The sequence below is a fragment of the Penicillium hispanicum genome (assembly GCF_028827665.1).
Source record: "Penicillium hispanicum strain IBT 35686 chromosome Unknown utg000006l_segment0_segment0, whole genome shotgun sequence".
NCBI lineage: Eukaryota > Fungi > Ascomycota > Eurotiomycetes > Eurotiales > Aspergillaceae > Penicillium > Penicillium hispanicum.
Genome location: NW_026623198.1, coordinates 166,020 through 187,026, shown reverse-complemented (window position 1 = coordinate 187,026; position 21,007 = coordinate 166,020). Strand labels below are relative to the sequence as shown.

The following is a 21,007-nucleotide window of genomic DNA, read 5'->3' as shown; positions in this document are numbered from 1 at the left end:
GGCTTATCAGCAACCTCGCCGTCTTGGACGAGGACCAGACTCCTCGGACACTAGAATGACGCAGTTTCCCGAGGTTCAAGGGGGGGGCTCACTGATTGTGGCCTGGCAGGTGAAGAACAAAACAGTGCTGGTCATTGGGGGTGGCGAGGTGAGCTTGAACCGTATCTACTGGCAAATGATGGTTACTGATATATATTGAACCTCTCCGCCAGGTCGCCGCGGGGCGCATTCTGCATGCTCTCAATGCTGACGCCCAAGTGATTGTCGTCTGCCCCTCCACTGGCCTGAATGAAGAAGTAGCCTTCCGAGTCTCCCAGAAACAGGTCTCCCACATCGACCGCAATTTCGAGCCATGTGATCTCGATAACGCGGAGATGGTGTTCTGCGCCATTGACGACCCGAAGGCATCGACACAGGTCTGGAAGCTGTGCAAAGAGCGTCGGATTCCAGCCAATATTGCGGATGTTCCGCCCGAATGCGATTTCTACTTCGGCAGTATGCACCGCGATGGACCGTTGCAGGTGATGGTCAGCACCAATGGCAATGGGCCGAAGCTCGCTAGTCTGGTGCGCAAGAAGATCGCCGACACCTTGCCGGATAACATGGGCGCAGCAATTGAGAATGTGGGAAAACTCCGCAAGAAGCTACGGGACGTCGCGCCCGAGGCACAGGAGGGACCCAAGCGGATGAAATGGTAAGGGCTTCTTGAAGATGGCGTTATTCGAAAATAGGCTAATCTTTGACCCAGGATGTCTGCCGTGTGTGAACAATGGAGCCTGGATGAGCTTGTGCAGATGGCCGAGCAAGATATGGACAGACTGCTTTCACATTACCATGCAGGCGACGTGCCAACCTTCCAGGAAGTACGGAACTAAAATGGAAATACGCCGGGAACAGAGAAGAAGTTTTGTCTTATCAATACAGTATGCATCTCTAGAACCTGAGTCAAGAATGCCCATCGAGAAACACGACACAACAAATACGGAGGGGGTAGATAACAAATAGGAAAAGAAAACGCCAGGTTGACCCGGTAAATCACAAAGACCGGGCGGAGTATATCCCAAAATGGAACTAAATGACCATTCAGCGGCTTAGCTGTCGCGACGAAGGGCCTTCTGAGAGACAGAGCTGCGCGGGCTGATTGAGGCGTCCAGCGGATTGGGCGGAGCCACGCCCAGGCGGACCTCGCCGATGCGGCGCAGGAGGGACTGCAGCGCAACGCGGATCTCCGGGCTGAGATCACGGCTCAGAAGCTCAACTCCCAGGGGGTAGAAGGTCTCGATGTACTTGTCAAAGCCTTCCTGGGGGAAGTTGTTGTATCCATCGATGACATCCACTACCACGGGCCGCCAGGCTACAATGTTGCGATGCTGGGTCTCTTCGTCAAGGCGGACAAAGCTGCGAATGATGTCGGCACACAGCGGAATGAGGGCCTCTTCAGTCTCTGCCCGACTGCTCTGTCGCTCCTCCCGCTCGTCATGATACATCCGGAAGAGTATATGTACGTAGGTCGCGGCACTGCCGCTCTCCTGTTTAAGCAGGTTGGGAGGCTGCTTCATGAACCCTTGACGCCACAGCTGCATGCGCAATTCTTTGTCTTCATTGAACTTCTTGGCAAACTGATAACTCTTCTTCAGCAGGCCCATCAGTCGAAGAAGCTCGTGGCTAGGAATCTGTGCGTAGACAGCGTCGTTGGAGAAGAGCTCGTGCACCGTTTCGATCATCAGCAGCTGCAGAACGCAGTTGGTGATGATGCGGTTGAAGAAGCGACGCCGAGCCACGGTGACGGCCGCCGGTTGCTGCTGAGGATCTGTCTGGGGACGGTAGTCTTCGAGCTCAGCTCGAGCTTCGCTTTGCGCTGGTGGATCTCTGTCATCTGGGAGGGATGCTGTACTCTGAGATCCATTGGTCTGCAAAGTATCCGGCAGCTCGGCTGTCGGCGGGGCAGAAGCGGCTTCTGGGGATTGAGTGTCATCCCCGTTGACGGAGGTGGTGGTATCCGTCAGCCTCGACATTGATGCCGCGGCCGTGAACAATTCGTAGGCCGTTGTCTTGCTGAAAAGATCGACAAAAGCAGCGACAATCTTCGTCCAATGCTCTTCCCGGAATTTGGAAACATTCTGTAGAATCAGCTGCTGCAAGCAGTTGCTGCCGATCCGAGCAATGGTGTCATTCTCCTGGCAGATGCACAGGGTCAACAGTTCCAAAAAGCGACCCAACATGTACTCCAATGAATCAAAGTAGTGAGTGAAGAGGGTGATCATGTTTCGCAGCGCCTGGATCATGGTCGTCGACAGCCAGACAGAAAGATCTTCATGGTTCGGGACCTTCGACATCTCCGACTTGGACTGCAATACCACAAATATTGGACAGAGCAGCTGACGCCAGAGCACATCCCAGAAATCACGCGGGAAATCACCACCGTGCCGAATCAGGGTTTCGAAGAGGTAAGTGAGTGCTCTGGTTTATGGGATTAGTCAATGGGCAGATAAATCAGACAAAATACAGAATCATACCTTGACCGGACTTCGAGGTCGTCGCCAGTCATGAGGACATCCTGGAACGCAATCAAAATGGGGTACCAAAACTGCTCTTCTTGCGACTGGCGAGTGAGCTGCTTCGCAAGGTTAGTGCCCTCCTCCTGGAATTTGGCAGCAGCTGTGCCACGATTGGAGAGCGGGCATTCCGGGGTGCGCAGCATTTTGGTCACGGTGGACTTGAGCAACTCGATGGCCTGTAGTGACTTCTTCTGGAACCTCGAGTTCTTGGAGAATTCGGTCAGACAGACAACCAGGTCTGCAAATGCACCCTGGGTGATTACGACCCCAAATCGGGTGTTGTAAATCTGATTGACATGATCAAAGGCCATGTTCACGATTCCCTCTGCGGGCTAAAGTCAGCGGATTTGCCAATGCTAGAATGGGCGTCAACACCACCGAAACTTACCATAAGGTTCTCGTGCTGCAACGGTGAAGACGCCAAACATCGTCTTCCATCCGGACCGAATGTTGTCACCACGGGCTTGGATCATCTGGATCAAGCATCTCAAGATCATATCCTTGACAGTAGCAGTGCTGCTGTTCGCCATAACATGCTCAAAAGGCTTCAGGAAATCCTTCTGAAACTTGAATCCAGGAAGTTCGCCAAGCTCCATGAACCGCATCGAAAGTTGTCGAAGAGAATCCAAAGCAAAGAACACCACGGTAGTGTTGGAGTGGCAACCAACCTGGTTGAAGTGCTGACCCAACACCTCCCAGATCTTCGACCATTCGATCCTCACACGAGTCATGTTGTAGTAACTGATTTCGACGAGCTTTTGCAGGCTGTATGTCCGGGGAGAATCACTGTGTCCCGAAGATTGAATTTCCTGCCAGCTCACCTCGCTCAAAGCGCGGACAAAGTCAATTATGGCCTCGTGGGAGAGATTGGCAGTGTTGGTAAAGATGCGATCCACCCCTCGGACCATGTCTGCTGATCGACTCTCCATGGCAATTTCCATGCGGAAGGCCGTGGGCCCATTGACTGAGCGGGGTCGGGTTCTGCTGCGAGAGCTTTGCATGGATTTACGAGACGCATCGGCGGTTGACGGCACCCGCGAGACATCGGGCAGAGAGCCTTCATCCACACCGTCACTCAACAACTGCAATCGGTCTAGTTGGCTGACACAGGTCAAAACCTCACGCCATGAGCTGCGTAGATGGTTGCCCTCAGTCAGAGCGACTTCGAGCAATGCACGAACCGCCTCCACATTCTTCGCCATCATTTCCCTCACGTTTCCGAGATTCGTAAATTTGGCTAGCGCGGTGACGAATGCCACCCGAGGCGTTTCCAGATCGAAGGCACAACTGATTCGGATTGCCAACTTGAGGCCCTCCATGCACAACCGGATTGTTTCAAGGTTTTGAATATCTTGCATTGGCGCTGAAAGACCAGACAAAAAAGACATCCAAGTGACGTTGAACATAGACCCAACATGTCGAACCGAGGTCGCAGGGATGAAGCGAGACAGAGCGTCACGGACGGCTGTCTTGCGCTGCGCTCTGATCAGGGACCGGTATAACTGTTCGGTCTTGTTGGCCATTTCTTCAGACGCCTGTGCATATTTTTCGCCCTGAATGTCTCGGCCAACGGTTGCAAACACCTGGCCAGCCCTGGTAGCCAAACCAGCTGGGGTGGACGTTGGAATGCCAACATTCGCAGCGTGCTCCCGCTCAGTCTCGAGGACAATTTCATTGGCTGCAATCTCATCATAGATCGAGCCCAAATATTCGGATGGCAGGTCCTGATTGTCGTTGATACCTCGATTGTTCTTGATAAAGTCTTCCTTAGTCATTCGAGGGGCTTTGCCCAGCTTAGTGCTATGCTGATCGGTGTTGAGCATGATCACCGAGTAAGCAAGGACATAAGCAGTGTCCGCATTGGCGAAGGCATTAGGGTTGTGGGTTGTGTACCGTTCCGCGAACTTAAGCATGAATCGATCGATCTTCTGGGCTTCACCGGGTAGGCGGAAGTGCTGTAGGAAGGATCGGAGGGCATCCACAAAACGCCGCTTGGCGAATTCCATTTGGTCGACGAATTGATGCATAATAGCAATGTTCTCAGCATCACCCTCGCCAAGATATTCGCCCAACATGGCCTTATCGAGGCGATCGCTGCGCAGCAAAAACCCTGCAATGTCCGCCGGGGCGTCCGAACGAATGAAACCCTCCTCAAGGAAAAGCTTGATTCCACGCTTGGGCTTAAAGTTGAATTGTTGAATAGCATTCATGAGAGCAATCTTGCGCTGCTTGATCTTCTCAATCTGGCTTGGGTCATCATCGGGCATGGGCGTTGACCTGCCGGTTGCTAGCCCATCAGCGTTCTCAGGACGTGGCGAGACAATGATGCTTGTGTCCAAGGATTCGCGGGAGTTGTCCATTGATTTCGATGGAGCGACCGGCTGCTGGGCAGGCTGGTCGTCCATGCGTTGCTCAGCCCAGTTATCCAGCGACCGTAGCATCTCAACCAGGGACTCCAGAGCCTGCTGCTTCAGGGTATATTCTGAAGGAATATTGGGCACTGGAGGTTGCGGTTGCGGTGTGATGTTGGCAGTCGTGAGAGATGGAGGCAACGTTCCTCGCTGGTGCCAATCCGCTCCAACACTGGACAGCTTGGTATGGTGTTCTAAGAATGCCTGTTGTTGCGCGGGTGAGGTGACGACCGGCACGCTTGAGTATCGCGAAAGCTGCTCGATCACGTTCTGGAAAATGTTCTCCAATGCGGTTCGATCACAATCGTAGTTGAGGTAGATCTCTACCAATGCGCGCGGATTACCACCCAATCTCTCCAATACTTCCATAAAGTACTGCTTCTGGAACGAAGGAGCCGCCCGCTTTTCGAGAATCGCCAGATAGATTTCCTTCAAAAACACCTCCAGCTCCTTCTTCATCATGACTCTCATGTGCTTGAGCATCAGCCAGAAGATCTCACAGCAGACCTTGAAGACGGGAAGAACCGAGCTAGAGCCGTTCCGACTCAGACTCAGACAGAGATGCGGTCGCACGGCCTGAAGGAGAGTCATAGCCTCTGTGCTGGCCGAGCTGTTCTTGATCGCAGCGAGAGAAGAGGTAAAGGTATTGGTGTGGTTGTTGATGAGATAGTGGATGAGGTGTAGCGAAAGGAGTTTGGATCGCATATTCTGTGACTTGAGATCCTGCTGCTGGTCGTGCCCAAGAGCTTTATGGCTTAGCTTGCACAGTGCCCGGAAGACCAAAAATGCATCCTTGACGTAAATCTCGTCCACCTCGTCCTCAGCCGAGTTCTCATCATCCTTCTCTTCCGGAATGCCAGTCATAGACCGAGTGTTCGATCGTTTGGCGCGGGTGACAGTGGTTGGTGCATTATCGTTAACAGTGGTAACCTCCTTGGGTGACTCGAAGCTCTGTAATGTGAGCTTCTCCGTAGGAGGTTCCTTGGTCTCGGGCTGGTCCGCCACTGACACGGAGGCGACCTCAGATATCTGACCTTGCTCACTGGCCGACGCATCGAGACTGGCCGTTGTCCTGTCGACCTCACGGGTTCGGAGTTCCTTCAAGTCAAGCCGTACCCGAACTCGATCAAAGACTGTGCTCACCATCTGCGTGAGTGAGCCTTGCGCAATCTGCTGGTTCTGACTAGACTTGGAGTATATGAAGATGTTGTAAATTTGGCGGACGGCTTTAAGGAGACCAGCTCCGTGAACCACGATCTTGTCATTTAATACCGCTGCCAGCAACGATTTGATGATTTGTTGTTGGATCTCATTCGGAGTGGCTTCGTTCTCGAAACAGTCGCAGATCGCATCAATGGCGCGCTCGATCAGTGGCGTCTGCTCGGGGGCGGCCTCCTTTTCTGACTCGGCCGAAGGAAAAGCAAAGTAGGAGTAGGTGATGAGCTTTCCAATACAATCCAATGCGGTTACCTGAAGTGGCACACTGAGGGACTTGCTCGCGAGGTGAAGGGGACGGAAGATGACTTCGGGGTCAATGGCCTGCTTTTCCGATTGCTTGACATTGTTCAAAGCTGCCTGGACTGAATCATCAAGCTCCTTGCCCTTGCGAGCTTCCCGCGAGGAAGCGATGGTATCGAGAGCCGTCACAATAAAGACCATCGAGCTGACCGGGCCGCCTCGTTGTGTCGCGAAAGTGGCCGTTGTTGACCGCGAGTCAGACCGCATTCTAGTCGCATTGCCCTCGCTGGGCTCAGGTTCCTGAATCTGTGCATCTCCAGGGTTGGTTTGGTCCGTTTCGACATTGCTGTCCTCTGTATCCTTTGGCGGAGTCTCCGGTTTGTCTTCCTGATCCCCTGCTTGTTCGTGGTTATTTTCCTCGTGTCGGTTCTCCAAATTTTCCTTCTCTTGCAGCGTTTTCCATTCGGTCTGCCCAGGCAATGTCGGCTTGTCCAACGTCAACACCGGGAGAGCTTCGGTATTTGAATCGACTGGGGGCTTTTCGGCATCGGCGCTGGGCTGATGATTCGGCGCGGAGCCGGGGTCCACGTCCGCCATGGTCAGAGGAGAACTCCCGCGCGGAGTAATGCAAATCAGAGCAAAAACATGGAACGACGAGACAGCAAAGGACGCTGCGGGATACTCGGCCGATGCGTGTTGCCTGGGGATGCGTGTCTTCTCCGAATCGGGACTAACGCACCCGCTGACTCAGCCCGTGCCGTCAGCCGACTCACGTGACTCGGGAGAGACCGCTCACCGGGAACCTTGAGGAGCTCAACAGAAAAGTTCCTGTTGTAGACGCCATCTTTCCTCCCCCAACTCCCCCGTTCCCGGCCCTTCACGTCTTCCTTGCGCCGGAATCTACCGTTCTCCTCCATCTCCGCGTCGAGGGCCCTTTATTTGCACACAATCGCCGGCAATTCCAGCCATCATGGTTGCTGCCGCTGTCCGGATGCGCACCCCGAGTGCCATGTTCATGACCCGTGGCGCTGCTTCCATGCGGCGCCCCCAGGTCTCCTACAAGTTCCAGGAGGTGATGCAGTATGTGTCGCCAATATACATGCCGCTCCTGGGTTGATACTGATGGGTTTTACGCGCGCAGATCTCAATTGCCCACCCTCTCCGTCTTCTCCCGCTTCTACGCCTCGAAGTGTATGGTCAATTCAATCCTACCCATGTTCACATATCCAAAGATTTCTGACAATGATTGGAACCATAGCTTTCCCTCCGCACACTATCATTAGCATGCCGGCGCTGTCGCCGACAATGTCCGCGGGAAACATCGGCGCATGGCAGAAGAAGGCTGGTGACAGCCTCCAGCCCGGTGATGTGCTGGTGGAGATTGAGACCGATAAGGCACAGATGGACTTTGAGTTCCAGGATGAGGGGGTTCTGGCTAGAGTCCTGAAGGAAACCGGCGAGAAGGACGTCGCTGTTGGCTCGGTAAGAATTTTCCCGAGCTTCCCCGCCGGCGTCAAGAGTTCTAACATCTCATCTTCCCTTTAACAGCCTATTGCCGTCCTGGTCGAGGAGGGCACCGATGTCGCTGCCTTCGAGTCCTTCTCCCTGGAGGACGCTGGTGGCGACAAGGCTGCCCCGGCCGCCGAGAAGAGGGAGGAGCCCAAGAGCACCGAGTCCGCCCCTACCCCTGCTCCGGAGCCCGTCGCTCAGGAGCCCGAGACCTCTGGCGATAAGCTCCAGCCCAGTCTGGACCGTGAGCCCTCGATCAGCCCTGCTGCTAAGGCCCTGGCTCTGGAGAAGGGTGTGCCAGTCAAGGCTCTGAAGGGTACTGGCCGGGGTGGCCAGATCACCAAGGAGGACGTCGAGAAATACCAGCCCACCGTGTCCGCTACTGCTGGCCCCACCTACGAGGACATCCCCATCACCTCCATGCGAAAGACCATCGCCAACCGCTTGAAGCAGTCTATGCACGAGAACCCCCACTACTTCGTGTCGACCACCCTGTCCGTGAGCAAGCTCCTGAAGCTGCGCCAGGCCCTGAACGCCTCCGCCGAGGGCAAGTACAAGCTGTCGGTCAACGACTTCTTGGTCAAGGCCTGCGCCGCTGCCCTTCTGAAGGTTCCCCAGGTCAACTCCAGCTGGATTGAGGAGAACGGCCAGGCTGTGATTCGCCAGCACAACACCGCCGACATTAGCGTCGCTGTGGCCACCCCCAGCGGTCTGATCACTCCCGTTGTCAAGAACGCCCACGCTCTTGGTCTGTCGAGCATTTCTAACCAGATCCGTGACCTGGGCAAGCGCGCTCGTGACAACAAGCTCAAGCCCGAGGAGTACCTGGGCGGTACCTTCACCATCAGCAACATGGGCATGAACGCTGCTGTTGAGCGCTTCACCGCCGTCATCAACCCTCCTCAGGCCGGCATCCTGGCTGTCGGCACCGTCCGCAAGGTTGCCGTCCCCGTCGAGACCGAGGAGGGCACCGTGACCGAGTGGGATGACCAGATCATCGTGACCGGCAGCTTCGACCACAAGGTTGTGGACGGTGCCGTTGGCGGCGAGTGGATCAAGGAGCTGAAGAAGGTTGTCGAGAACCCACTCGAGCTTTTGCTGTAAGAAGCCGAAGCCGAAGCATCCTCGCGCCGACTACTACCCTGTAATCTGTATTAAAACCCTTTTTGCCCCGATTAGACCAGCATAGGTCCATTTTCTTCGTTTGGTTTTTAGCAACGTCAATCCATTTCTTATGTTTGTCACTGAGATGATTGCCCTTAGATATGGTCATGCATGGATTGTCGTAGTCGGGCTCAAACTTGCTTCGATTCCTAGGCGTATGCCTCGCTGCCTACCAAGCTCCTTTCATATCATGCAAGCTCATCGGTAGCCAATGAATCTGGCTGTATCTGCGTAAGAACACAATGTACACATCCATCTATAGAGTTGCCGTCTGCAAACCTCAAGATCTCCATCCGATGGTAACGCCTCCTTTTCAACCCGTTTCTTTCTGTCTTTCCTTCTTTCTTTCTTCCATGTCAGGTCTGATTACCCATCTATCACCTCAGATCTCTAGAGTCGCCAAATGGGGACGCGATACTAAGTCGAAACATATAAAAAGAAATAGGTTGTCCAGCGAAGGCGCGAAATCATCAGACATGCTCACCTCCAGACATCGTCGAACTCCAGAACGGAATAACGCCGATGCAGCTGCGTTCCCCGCCCGTCGAAGTGGTCATTGGGGAATGATGCGCGGAACGCACCCGAAGGCGTCGACCCGGAGGGCGGACTGCTGATACCATCTCTGAGACCGGCCTTTGACAGAGATCGAGCTCTCTATCAGTTCTCAGACACATCATCACAAACTACAGTTGAGGATAACCACGAATTACTATTATATATGGGACGACGCTGCAAACATGTCGCGGTGATCCGCTGGCCATGTAGCGCAGCGGCGCTCGGGATGCGACCCGGCCCAGCAACCCCGGACGGTTATGTATAAATAAGGCTGTCTCCCCGTGGGGATCGTCAGCACACACTCGCCCACTCGCATCTAGAACCGTACACGCCACTGCTGGCATCAGAATGGAAAAAGTCGATGTGCTCATCTGCGGCAGCGGATCCGCCGGCCTCTGCGCCGCAGCCTGGCTCGCTCGCTACGGCGTCCGCTGCAAGGTGTTGGAGGCCGTGCGGGCCCGATGAAGATGGGCCAGGCCGATGGCGTGCAGTGCCGCACCGTGGAGATCTTTGAAAGCTTCGGGATTGGCGAGGAGCTTCTGCGAGAGGCGTACCATGTGCTCGAGGTCAATTTCTGGGCGGACAATGGCACCGGCTCCATTCAGCGAATGGGGCGCGCTGCTGATATTCAGCCGGGACTGTCGCATCAACCGCACTTGATTTTGAACCAAGCGAGAATCAATGAGCTGTTTGTTGAGCTGATGCATAAGTTCAATGGCCAGAGTATTGACTATGGCTATACTGTCACTGATGTCCAGGTCGATAGTACATCCGCGGCCGATTCGGAGGCTTACCCGGTTGTGGTGACCGCTGAAAATGATGGGAAGACTTGGACTTTCGCTGCCAAATATGCACTGGCGAGTGCTGATGTCCTAAGGGGATTGACCTGTCGCTGACAAGATATATAGGCATGTGACGGTGCCCACAGCGTGGTGCGCAAGGCCCTGGGGTACAAAATGATCGGTGATAGCAGTGATGCCGTTTGGGGGGTGATGGATATGGTCCCCAGGACCAATTTCCCAGACATTCGCAAGAAGTCCACGGTTCGCTCCGGGGCTGGGAATATCCTGATCATTCCCCGCGAGGGCGACAGCGAAAACTTGACTCGGTTCTATATCGAGCTTGCCCCGGGAACCAACGCCAAGGACGTGACACTAGAGAACCTGCAGCACCAAGCGCAGACCATCCTTGAGCCATACCAGGTCGAGTTTATCGAGACAGTGTGGTGGTCTGCATATGCGATTGGCCAGCGCCATGCCGACTTCTTCCATAAGGATTACCGAGTCTTCCTCGCGGGGGATGCCTGTCATACCCATTCGCCTAAAGCTGGCCAAGGGATGAACGTCTCTTTGCAGGATGGATACAATCTTGGCTGGAAGCTGGGTGAAGTCTTGACCGGTCTAGCCGGCCCCTCGCTGCTTGAGACCTACGTCCTGGAACGGCGGAAGGTTGCCATTGATCTGATCAAGTTCGATCGCTATTTCGCCAAGCTCTTCTCTTCCGAAGCTCATGCCACCCCCTTGGAGTTTCAGGAGGGTTTCATAAAATCCAGTAAGTATACTGCTGGACTAACAGCCAAGTACGAAGTGTCATCGATCACCACATCGTTGCAGTCCACACAGCTCGCGGCCAATGTGGCTGTTGGTATGCGAATGCCCAGTGCGCAGGTTGTGCGGTTCTGCGACTCGAAACCGATGCAGCTCATGAAGGCGCTCAAGTCCGATGGCAGATGGCGCATTATGGCTTTTGTGGGTGATTTGACTCTCTCCGAAAACCGAGATCGATTGAATGCGGTATGTTCTGAGGGAAGGATGTTAGATGCATATGGTGTTCTAACAGGGGGTATTGCAGCTGGGAGCATACTTGTTTTCGCATAATGGTCCGATCTACACATTCACGCCAGGATTGCAGGACCCCGACAGTCTGATTGAGACAATTATCGTTGGCCATGGAAAGCGCCACGAGGTTGAGCTAGAACAGATTCCAGAGTGGTTCTACCCAGTGGCCGGTAAGAATCAGACCAGAGGTAGGATCATGTTGTACGCCCCGATCGATCGCATCTCACCACTGTTTAGACTTACACAAGATCTACTACGATGATGAGAGTTACAACGAGGGCCATGGTCATGTTTACGACTTCCTGGGAATTGAGCCAAAACAAGGCGTGCTTATCATCGTCCGCCCGGATCAATGTGAGCAACCCTCCCAGAGCTTCGTGTCTCGTTATTAATGCCTGGGTGGTAGATGTATCTGCGGTGATGAGCATCGACGACTATCAGGAGATTGGGCAGTTTTTTGGTGGATTCCTCAAGCCCCAAATGTAGATTGGTCGCTCCGATCTCATGACGAATGTTGCAGATAGCTAATATGGGGCGATGCAGTACCGAGAACAGCTATCGTGCAGCAGCAATCTCGCTTGACAGCAGACTGTAGACCAGATATGGCACAAAGACAGGACCTGCATCTGCAACACTGGAAACCCACGTCAGAAATTATTCTCAGATCTAGAACCACTGGAGCGCATGGGTGGATATTGTCCATAATCTGTAGATACTTCAGTATCCACAGTCCCGCGGCATACAACGTCAGCGGCGGAGACCCGTGATTGCGCGGATCTTCACGCGGTGGATGGGAGTACAAACCACAATGGACATGGTTCATCGTTTCTGGAAAGCGGATCGTGACATGGCAAGTATATAGTGAGGTCTGGCAATCATCTTGATGCACGGCGTGGGCCCTGATAGGGGGAAGAGTGAGATTCCATCGAGGGTCGCAGCCAAATCAATGACGTGATGTCACGCCCCGAGCTTCCAAGGTTTCCAGGTTTGGTATAAAAGCTCATTCCCCCCTCCTAACCCGACCATCCTGTGGTTTATTTTTGGCCAATCACCCTCCCCGCCTCGTCCTGTTCTGTCTCTTTCTCTTCCTTGACCCTTTTACTACCGCTGACACCAGAGATCATATCTCGCCTGTCGGATCGCCATGTCTTACGCCGACGCTGCTGCCAAGGGCCCCAAGCAGTCCCCCGAGGATGTAAGTGTTCCAAGCTGCTATGAGTGCTAGATTGTAGGCTAACTCTCCACAGGCGTAAGTGGTTGATCTCAGCTCCTTGCCTCCTAGTATACATACTAATACCCCGACTTAGTCGCGCTCCTAATGTGGGTGGCGTCTACAAGGATGAATCTGAGAGCACCACCTCGCTGATCGATGTCGACTCGGGACATGTGAATACCGTGGATTCGGACTTCCTCAGCCAGGGGATCAAGACTACCACCCAGGCGGAACGGATCGAGCATGAGGCCGCCGAGGCCGAGCAGAAGCGCGCCCGCGACGAGACCGCAAAGAAGGCCAAGGCTCGCAAGGCGAAGAGCAGTGGACTGGCTGCCAACTCGGACAACCCTGTCTACATTGGCAACGCGGTCCTGTACACCTTGTTGGGTGCCGGTGTGGGGTTCGGTGCGTACCGAAAGCACGCGGAGGGCAAGCTGTCGTGGGAGCTGGTTGGACTGTGGTCCGGCGCCGTCGGTGCTCTTGGTGCGGTGGACTACTTTGTTAGCAAGTGAGTGATCCATGCGGATGCCACTCGAGTGGCATGACACCGCTTGGGGAAGCCGCCCAGGGCTAACGCTTCTTTAGGTGGTTCCTGCAGAACAAGTACCCTCCTAAATAAGGGTCGTATGATGACACGGCACCCTCTAGCTTCTTGAGCTTCCTTTTGTCCCGTTTTGATATACCATCCCTGCTCTTCTGAGGTTTGCATTCCGTGTTTTTGGCGAGAACGGAGTCGGGTCGGATTGTCTGGCTTGTACTAGTAGCCTCAACGATACCATTTTCGACATGAAGGCGCAAGGACCGTAGAAGACTTCTATGTAGAGAAGTTCTCTAAAATTGTCCCAGGACCAGCCAGGGAGGCTGTGACGTAGGAGAATCAAGCATTTTGCATAGTTAACTAATAACTCCAGGGCTAGCTTTCAAGTGACGCTCGATGCGTCAGAGCTGGGCCGGAAGGCGGTCAGTGGCCAAAACAACCATCTGGCCTTCGCGTGGTGGGAACGGTCTGTTTCTTCCTCTGAGAACCACCGCCAGTCGGCTTGGATTCCGGTTCTCTGTGATCTTCCAGCGGGATCGCCTGTGTATACAAGCCCCCCTTCACTGGTCGCGACGCCCATACCATCGACGTGGCCGCGCCACCACCGCCGACAAGATGGTAGGTGCCACTCGGCCAATACACTGGGGGCTCTTGCTGATCTAGCTTAGAATTCTCTCTTCAACTCGGCCTTGAAGCAGTCCTCAGCTGTTCGGCGGGACCTGGACACATTTTCTCAATCACCAGGCACATCTTCGCCCGCGCTTCAAGGTATGTGTCCATGTCTTGCCAATGCGCTATCTCACGAGACTGACCTGTGTACCCCATAGGCCAGATTGCTGCGTCTCTCGCATCGTTGAGCCGCACAGTTGACGACTACTCTGCCCTTTCCAAGAAGGAACTGATCCCAGAAAAGCAACAGAAGGCGTTTGACCGGGTCAAGAATTTCCGCAGCGAACTTGCAGACTACCGAACACAATTTGACCGGCTTCGCAAAGAGCGAGAGGAGACAGTACGTTGCATGGCTAATCTGTTGATGTGATACCCATACTGACTGTCGCAGCAATCGGTTACCAATCGCAACGAACTTCTAGGTCGCCGCCCACACCATGCTGCTACCCCCGAGAATCCTTACGCCCAATCCTCACTCCCATCTACATCCTCTGCCTTTGCCCCCTCCTCTGGACTCAGCTTCGGTGCGGGACCAGCCAACCAGAGCCGTGAAGCACATGCGCTGCGCGAACAATCCTTCTTTTCCAGCACCCACAACCAGCTCGATGACTTCTTGGACCGCGGACGTGCTGTACTGGCGGATCTTGGCGAACAGCGTGAGATCCTCAAGGGCACCCAACGCCGGCTATACAGCGTTGCCAACACGCTTGGGGTCAGCGGCGATACCATTCGAATGGTAGAACGACGCGCCCGGCAAGACAAGTGGATTTTCTGGGGCGGCGTGGTGGTTTTCTTTCTCTTCTGCTGGGCCGTGCTGCACTTCCTGGGGTAGCCTGGCATCTGTATACCTCGTAGTCTGTGCTTATTGGATTTGGGAACGGTCTCTTTGTTTCTATGTGACCTTTCATCAGCGACGGCGTTTCTTGTTGGGCGACTTCAATTGCAATGTGACCAGGGTAGACCTTATTATGGACAGTCAATTCCTCATGGATCTCACATGTGCCAATGGCGTTAGAAATGGGCATGCAGAGCAATTGCACAGGCTAATTAGAATGGCCGGCGCATGGCGCAACTGCGTTACGGTCTTGCCCGAGCATCGGTTGAGCATCGGGAGGGCGGAAGTGCGGGTGGAGACGCTCACCGGGCGCCAACTTTTCTCCCTCCCCTTCTCTTCTTCCTTCTCTTCTCCAGCTCACCCACCTGTACACACTCACCATGTTTGCCGCTCGTCAGACCTTCAACCTCTTCCAGAAGCGCGCCTTCTCGGCCTCGGCCAGCCAGGTATGATGCCGTGGTCGTCCTTTTGTCATTGCGCGCTAACCCACCCTCCCTAGGCCTCCAAGGTCGCTGTCCTCGGTGCTGCCGGTGGCATTGGCCAGCCTCTGTCGCTGCTGCTGAAGCTCAACCCCCGCGTGTCTGAGCTTGCCCTCTACGATATCCGTGGTGGCCCTGGTAAGTCGTGTCTTTGATTGGCTTCGCATTGAAGCTTGGCTGGATTCTGACGTAGTTTCAACCAGGTGTCGCGGCTGATCTGAGCCACATCAACACCAACAGCACCGTTACTGGCTACAACCCCGGTGCTACTGGTCTCTCCGATGCCCTGAAGGGCTCTGAGATCATCCTCATCCCTGCTGGTGTTCCTCGCAAGCCCGGCATGACTCGTGATGACCTCTTCAACACCAACGCTTCCATTGTCCGCGACCTCGCCAAGGCCGCTGCCGAGGCTGCCCCCGAGGCCAACATTCTGGTCATCTCCAACCCTGTACGTGGAGCCCTCTTTCCGTCAACAATGGTGTCGTGTTTCTATCAATTGCTAATTCTACTGTCCCCACGATAGGTCAACTCCACCGTCCCCATCGTCTCGGAGGTGTACAAGGCCCGTGGTGTCTACAACCCCAAGCGCCTGTTCGGTGTCACCACCCTGGATGTTGTCCGTGCCTCGCGCTTCATCTCCCAGGTCCAGACCACCGACCCCTCCGGCGAGAAGGTCCCCGTTGTCGGTGGCCACTCCGGTGTGACCATCGTGCCCCTGCTTTCGCAGTCCGGCCATCCCTCCATCGCCGGTGAGGCCCGTGACGCTCTCGTCAACCGCATCCAGTTTGGTGGTGACGAGGTTGTCAAGGCCAAGGACGGCGCTGGTTCCGCCACTCTCTCCATGGCCATGGCTGGTGCTCGCTTCGCCGAGTCCCTGCTCCGCGCCGCCCAGGGCGAGAAGGGCGTCATCGAGCCCACCTTCGTCGACTCCCCTCTGTACAAGGACCAGGGCATCGACTTCTTCGCCTCCAAGGTCGAGCTTGGCCCCAACGGCGTTGAGCAGATCAACCCCGTCGGCCAGATCAACGAGTATGAGCAGAAGCTCCTCGATGCCTGCCTGGTTGACCTCAAGAAGAACATCCAGAAGGGTGTTGACTTCGTCAAAGCCAACCCTTAAGAAGCTCCTGTACTAACACTTTGACGTCTGGGTTCCTTGTTGCGTAACAGAGCTTCCTAGCCCGCTTCCATATGTATTTCTAGATCGGTATGCGTGCTATAATGAATATCGGTCTAATCCGCCATATCTCCCATCGTAGACTTCTCAAGTTGTGAACCTAGTCCCTAGGCGGTTTTTCGCCACGGACTCCTACTTCTACTGCGCTCTCAGATTGATCTGAGATATCCTTCGCTTTGGTCTTTATTTGCATCATTCCTATGAGCCCGGAGTCGACCGGGAAACGGGAGATGGATTAACTAACATAATCCCCAAAAGGGGGAAGGCAAGTGCCTAAGTAAAGGAAGGCAGTCCCATCTTCAGCCCGCGAAGGGTGCGACGGGTCCACTCTTCTACACTACACTCGCCTGTCCGTGTCGTCAACCCTTCCTCCGCCCAGTCCCTGCACCCTGAATTGTCTCAGGTGTAGCTCCGCATGGCCTCCAGGTACCCCGATCCACCACGGAGGTCCTGTTCGAACGTCTCCGCCACCTCCAGGACCTGCTTGATATGGCCCATGGAGAGCGGGACGTTCTCATTGACCGCCAGCGCTTGGGCGGTGCGAACCGAGTTTTTGATCTGTCACTTCGTCAGTATCAAGTAAGAGCAGTCGATTCAGTTCGGCTGGCCTCGCAGGCAACGATCACTAAGGAGCAACTTACTTGTCGGCCATTCATCGAGCGGCGCGAAAGACGATCGTAATCGCCCTCGGTGAATGTGGCGACCTGCACGCCCTCGATGGCGCGCACTCGGTCCAGGAACATCTTCCAGATGCTCCGCCTTGCGCTGGCTGTGAGCTCGCCGTAGCGCAGGGCGACGTGGATCCGGGACTGGAAGGCCGGATCGAATGTCTCCACCCGATTCGTGGTCAGGAAGAGGATGCCCTGGAAGTACTCCAGGAGCCGCAGGAAGATGCTGACCAGCGCGTTGCGGTGGATATCGTGGACAGACCGTTGCTCGAGGAAGATGTCGGCTTCGTCGAGGAGGAGAACGGCGCCCCACGAGTGTCCAATGTCCAGGATCTTGTTCAGTTCGCCCTCGAGCGTGCGAGAGTCGGTGCCCAGCTCGCCGGCGCTGACGGTATAGAGCGGTCGTCGGAGTAGCTCGGCGATGCTCTCTGCGGTCAGTGTCTTGCCTGTGCCCGGTGGACCGTGGAGGACGGCTACGAGGCCCTTGCCCTTCCCCTGGATCACATCGTCGATGTTCTCGGCGGCGTGGAAGGTGTGCGACTCGACCAGGGCCTTGACGATGGACTTCTGGTTGTCGGGGAGGACGAGAGAGTCGAAGGCATCGCCGTCCCATTTGATGTCACTGATGCCGGAGACGGTGAATTCAAGCCACAGTTTCTCGGAAAAGGCAAAGCCGAGCACGACGGGGCTCGCGATGAGCAGCTCCTCTTCGGTGAATATGCGGTCCTGGTGTTCTTCCTGGGTTCCTTTCTGGGCTCCTTTCTGGGCTCCTTTCTGGGCTCCTTTCTGGGCTCCTTTCTGGGCTCCTTTCTGGGACCCTTCCTGGGTTTCTTCCTGGGTTTCTTCCTGGGTTTCTTCCTGGGTTTCTTCCTGGGTTTCTTCCTGGGTTTCTTCCTGGGTTTCTTCCTGGGTTTCTTCCTGGGTTTCTTCCTGGGTTTCTTCCTGGGTTTCTTCCTGGGTTTCTTCCTGGGTTTCTTCCTGGGTTTCTTCCTGGGTTTCTTCCTGGGTTTCTTCCTGGGTTTCTTCCTGGGTTTCTTCCTGGCCTCCTTCTTGGGCTCCTGCTGCGCTGCCGTCGATGGGGTCCATCTTCTCCTTCTGAATTCCATAGCTTTTCTCGTCGGCTTCCACCTGGACGACTCGACTGACCCCATCTGCTCCTTCAAGGACCTTGTAGAGAGTCTGTTGAGCACCTGAAGCGCAATTGTCCGAGTCGGATCGAAATCCGGCCCAGAAGCGTCCATCGTTTGTGTCGTCCTCGGAATCGCTCGTTCCGAACTCAGAGTCCATCATATCCGGGTCCTCAGGACGAACCGTGCTGATGGGGTAATTCGGATTGAAGCGACGATGAATGGCCGGATCGATCATGACTCGACCATTGATGTTGACTTTGATCACGGCGGAGCGCTTCTTCTTGTAAAAAGCCATGCCCTTGTGGAAGAGGAAGTTCATCCCGCGGAGAGTGACAAAGCGCTTGCCACGCTCAATGAGAAGGTTTCGTAGAGCCTCCGGCTCGCGGTGATACTGGATTGGATAGCAAGAGAGACTGGTGATCTTGCGCGCGCCCTGGAAAAATTCCACTTCCGCGGACATGTTGCCGAAGCCAAATTCCTTTCCATTGTACTCCAGGTAGCGGCCCTCCACGCTGTACCAATGGCCCTTCAGGACAGAGGAGCTTTTAACCGCTTGTTCAATCTTGAAGGCCCGCGGCTCGTCGGAACTGCCATAGGTGGTCATGTATGCGATGGTATCGGGCTTGTACAGAGCCCACAACAGATCAAAGGTAATGGTGTTGGATTCCAGCAGTGGATAGAGAGTCTTCTTGATGTCCGCATAGTCAGTGTCGAGAAACTTGACCAGCACCTTCAGATGGGCCGCCTTCGTTGCCGCGATCTTGCGCGCCTTCTGCGTCTTCTCGCTCCGGGATTGACACTTCAGGTCCTGCATGTACTTGTGCGTTTCCCCCAGATACAGGAACAGAATGTTCGGGTCGACGCTGGGGGGGTCCTCCACGAGACTGATGCCCTTGACGCCCTTCATGACCTTGCCCAGCGACTCCCGGAGGGGTTTGCTCTTGATATCGACCGCCGTGCCCACGTACTTGTTTTCCCAGTCAAATTTGCGTCGCACAGTGAAGATGTACTGCTCCCATTCCTCTGCGGCCGGGTCGTCGACGGTCTCCGTTAGTTTGTACTTGTGGATCGAGGTATCCCAGACTGCGTCCCAATCACAGGAAGTTAGCGTATGCTTTTTCTTCGCATCCAGCCACCGCTGCCATAGTCACGACTTACGCTCATCCACCCGCTTGAATTCCACCTTGGAGCCAGGCTTCTTCTTAGTGCGCTTCTCACGCCGACGGTCGTTGACGGCATCGCTCGATCCATGCGTGTCATTGGTCTGATCGCGCGGCTTCTTCGCGCGCTTCTTGGTCTTTAGCTTTGTTAGTAGCTTTCGCAGCACCTTTTCATCCAGCGAAGAGTCTAAATCCAGGGACGATTCCGATTGAATATCAGACTCGCTGCTCGAGCTATCGGAGTCGGTTTCCACCTGCTTGTACAACTGTTGCGGGGGGTTCTTTTTCTTCTTGTCCTTGGGGGAACGCTTGCCTCGACCCTTGGACTGCAGTCGATGGCGCTTGCGTCGTTCTGGCCCAGACTCACTGGCAATGGCCTCGGAGTCTATCTGTTTGAGCTCCGACTCGCTGGATGACGATTCCGAAGTTGAATCTGATTGCGAGGCGCTGTCGGCTTCGTCACTTTTCTTCTCGGGCTGCATTTCTTGCTTTGGGCTGTCGATCTTGGACTCGGCGTGTTCCTCGCATGCCGCCGCTGCCTTGGGTGAAGCCTCACTCGCGGGAACAGAGGGAATGCCGGCGTCTTTGACCGCCACTTCCGGGGTGCTCGGCCGCGCCGAGTTGGCGTTCTCCGGAGGCGGCTCGACTTCATCCTTGATGCCTGCGTTGTCCGCAGGCGTGTCGGCCATGCTGGCAAGCTTGAGCTTAGCTCTTGAAGCTTACAGTGGAGAAGGCCGGCAAGTGGAGCTGAGAAGCGGGAACCAACACAAGGTCCGGGGAGAATCAGCAACTGTCCGGGCGTGATGAAAGTTGAAGCGATCACAGCGAGCGGGAAAAGAACAATCAGGAGAGTATCAATCGATACCGAGAACGGAGGAGAGATGGTAGAACGAAAAGAATATGCACGATGCGCCGGGGTGAGACGAGGAGGTGGGTGGGTTTAAGTCTGAGCTTGGGGATGCGCAGACATATCACGGTGCAGGCTCACGGCGAATGAGATGCCAATGAGCGGGTCCCACGCCTAAACCACGGCGTCGTCGATGTGCTGGCCCCTATATCTCACCCTCTTTACTCTCAACAGACGCCCGCTGCATCGGCGGCGTCGGCTACGATTTGCCAGTAAAAGCGCTGCGGCTCCGCCGGGTTTGCGCAATTATACCCACAGGGGTCCCGTGCAAGCCTACGTGGATGCCCAAGGTGATGCGATAATACTTTCGTTTTCAAGGCTGGGAGTTCTGCACCTCTGGATACTGATGCTGACAATCATGCCTCCGGAGGGCGGGATGCATCACTGGTTGCGTTGACGATGCGCTCGGCTGCTCTATGAGATTCGTCGGGGCGGTGCTATATCAGGTACATCCCACGCCCTTGAGAACGCTCGGAAAATCATCAGCTTGCGGATTTCGGCCATCAAACTGCCTAACCCGCCTATATCAGGGGAAACTTGACCATGCTCGTTACCGGCGGTGCTGGTGCGCACGCCGTCGGAAACCGCTTTACAGTGAATATGAACTCCGGAAACTCGTAGAACGAAATGAGGATACAGTCTGGAGTAGAATAGTACCATCTAACTCTAGATCGACTGGGAGGACGCTTGTTTCCGGGCTGTGGTGACTCCAGATATCAAAGCGCGGAGAGCCTCAAAGGT

At 55.0% G+C, this 21,007-nt stretch overlaps 8 protein-coding genes across 8 annotated transcripts; 6 read left to right on the top strand and 2 right to left on the bottom strand.

Moving 5' to 3' along the window:
- Positions 1–55: 55 nt before the first annotated feature.
- Positions 56–875, top strand: N7459_006418 (bifunctional precorrin-2 dehydrogenase/sirohydrochlorin ferrochelatase MET8; the record flags this gene model as incomplete). Its single annotated transcript, XM_056945586.1, has 3 exons — positions 56–148; positions 213–694; positions 749–875. 3 exons carry the CDS (start codon positions 56–58, stop codon positions 873–875), a joined length of 702 nt encoding a protein of 233 aa, XP_056797585.1.
- Positions 876–1,091: 216 nt separating this feature from the next.
- On the bottom strand, positions 1,092–7,024 carry N7459_006417 (Arf family guanine nucleotide exchange factor SEC7; the record flags this gene model as incomplete). The annotated part of the gene is made up of 3 exons (XM_056945585.1): positions 1,092–2,460; positions 2,517–2,883; positions 2,947–7,024. The coding sequence occupies 3 exons, from the start codon at positions 7,022–7,024 to the stop codon at positions 1,092–1,094; spliced, it is 5,814 nt and encodes a 1,937-aa protein (XP_056797584.1).
- Positions 7,025–7,397: 373 nt separating this feature from the next.
- Positions 7,398–9,040, top strand: N7459_006416 (putative pyruvate dehydrogenase complex, dihydrolipoamide acetyltransferase component; the record flags this gene model as incomplete). Its single annotated transcript, XM_056945584.1, has 3 exons — positions 7,398–7,507; positions 7,711–7,909; positions 7,976–9,040. 3 exons carry the CDS (start codon positions 7,398–7,400, stop codon positions 9,038–9,040), a joined length of 1,374 nt encoding a protein of 457 aa, XP_056797583.1.
- Positions 9,041–9,975: 935 nt separating this feature from the next.
- On the top strand, positions 9,976–11,979 carry N7459_006415 (putative phenol 2-monooxygenase; the record flags this gene model as incomplete). Its single annotated transcript, XM_056945583.1, has 5 exons — positions 9,976–10,524; positions 10,564–11,448; positions 11,507–11,663; positions 11,731–11,847; positions 11,900–11,979. Coding segments are annotated over 5 exons (1,788 nt in total), but the record flags the coding sequence as incomplete, so codon positions are not given.
- A 658-nt stretch (positions 11,980–12,637) lies between these two features.
- On the top strand, positions 12,638–13,325 carry N7459_006414 (uncharacterized protein; the record flags this gene model as incomplete). The annotated part of the gene is made up of 3 exons (XM_056945582.1): positions 12,638–12,688; positions 12,748–13,214; positions 13,292–13,325. 3 exons carry the CDS (start codon positions 12,638–12,640, stop codon positions 13,323–13,325), a joined length of 552 nt encoding a protein of 183 aa, XP_056797581.1.
- Positions 13,326–13,859: 534 nt separating this feature from the next.
- Positions 13,860–14,745, top strand: N7459_006413 (golgi SNAP receptor complex member 2 family protein; the record flags this gene model as incomplete). The annotated part of the gene is made up of 4 exons (XM_056945581.1): positions 13,860–13,862; positions 13,913–14,012; positions 14,072–14,253; positions 14,305–14,745. 4 exons carry the CDS (start codon positions 13,860–13,862, stop codon positions 14,743–14,745), a joined length of 726 nt encoding a protein of 241 aa, XP_056797580.1.
- A 383-nt stretch (positions 14,746–15,128) lies between these two features.
- N7459_006412 (malate dehydrogenase) lies at positions 15,129–16,344 on the top strand (the record flags this gene model as incomplete). Its single annotated transcript, XM_056945580.1, has 4 exons — positions 15,129–15,194; positions 15,248–15,365; positions 15,431–15,675; positions 15,751–16,344. 4 exons carry the CDS (start codon positions 15,129–15,131, stop codon positions 16,342–16,344), a joined length of 1,023 nt encoding a protein of 340 aa, XP_056797579.1.
- Positions 16,345–16,976: 632 nt separating this feature from the next.
- Positions 16,977–20,048, bottom strand: N7459_006411 (ATP-binding protein; the record flags this gene model as incomplete). The annotated part of the gene is made up of 2 exons (XM_056945579.1): positions 16,977–19,282; positions 19,358–20,048. 2 exons carry the CDS (start codon positions 20,046–20,048, stop codon positions 16,977–16,979), a joined length of 2,997 nt encoding a protein of 998 aa, XP_056797578.1.
- Between the last annotated feature and the right edge of the window lie 959 nt (positions 20,049–21,007).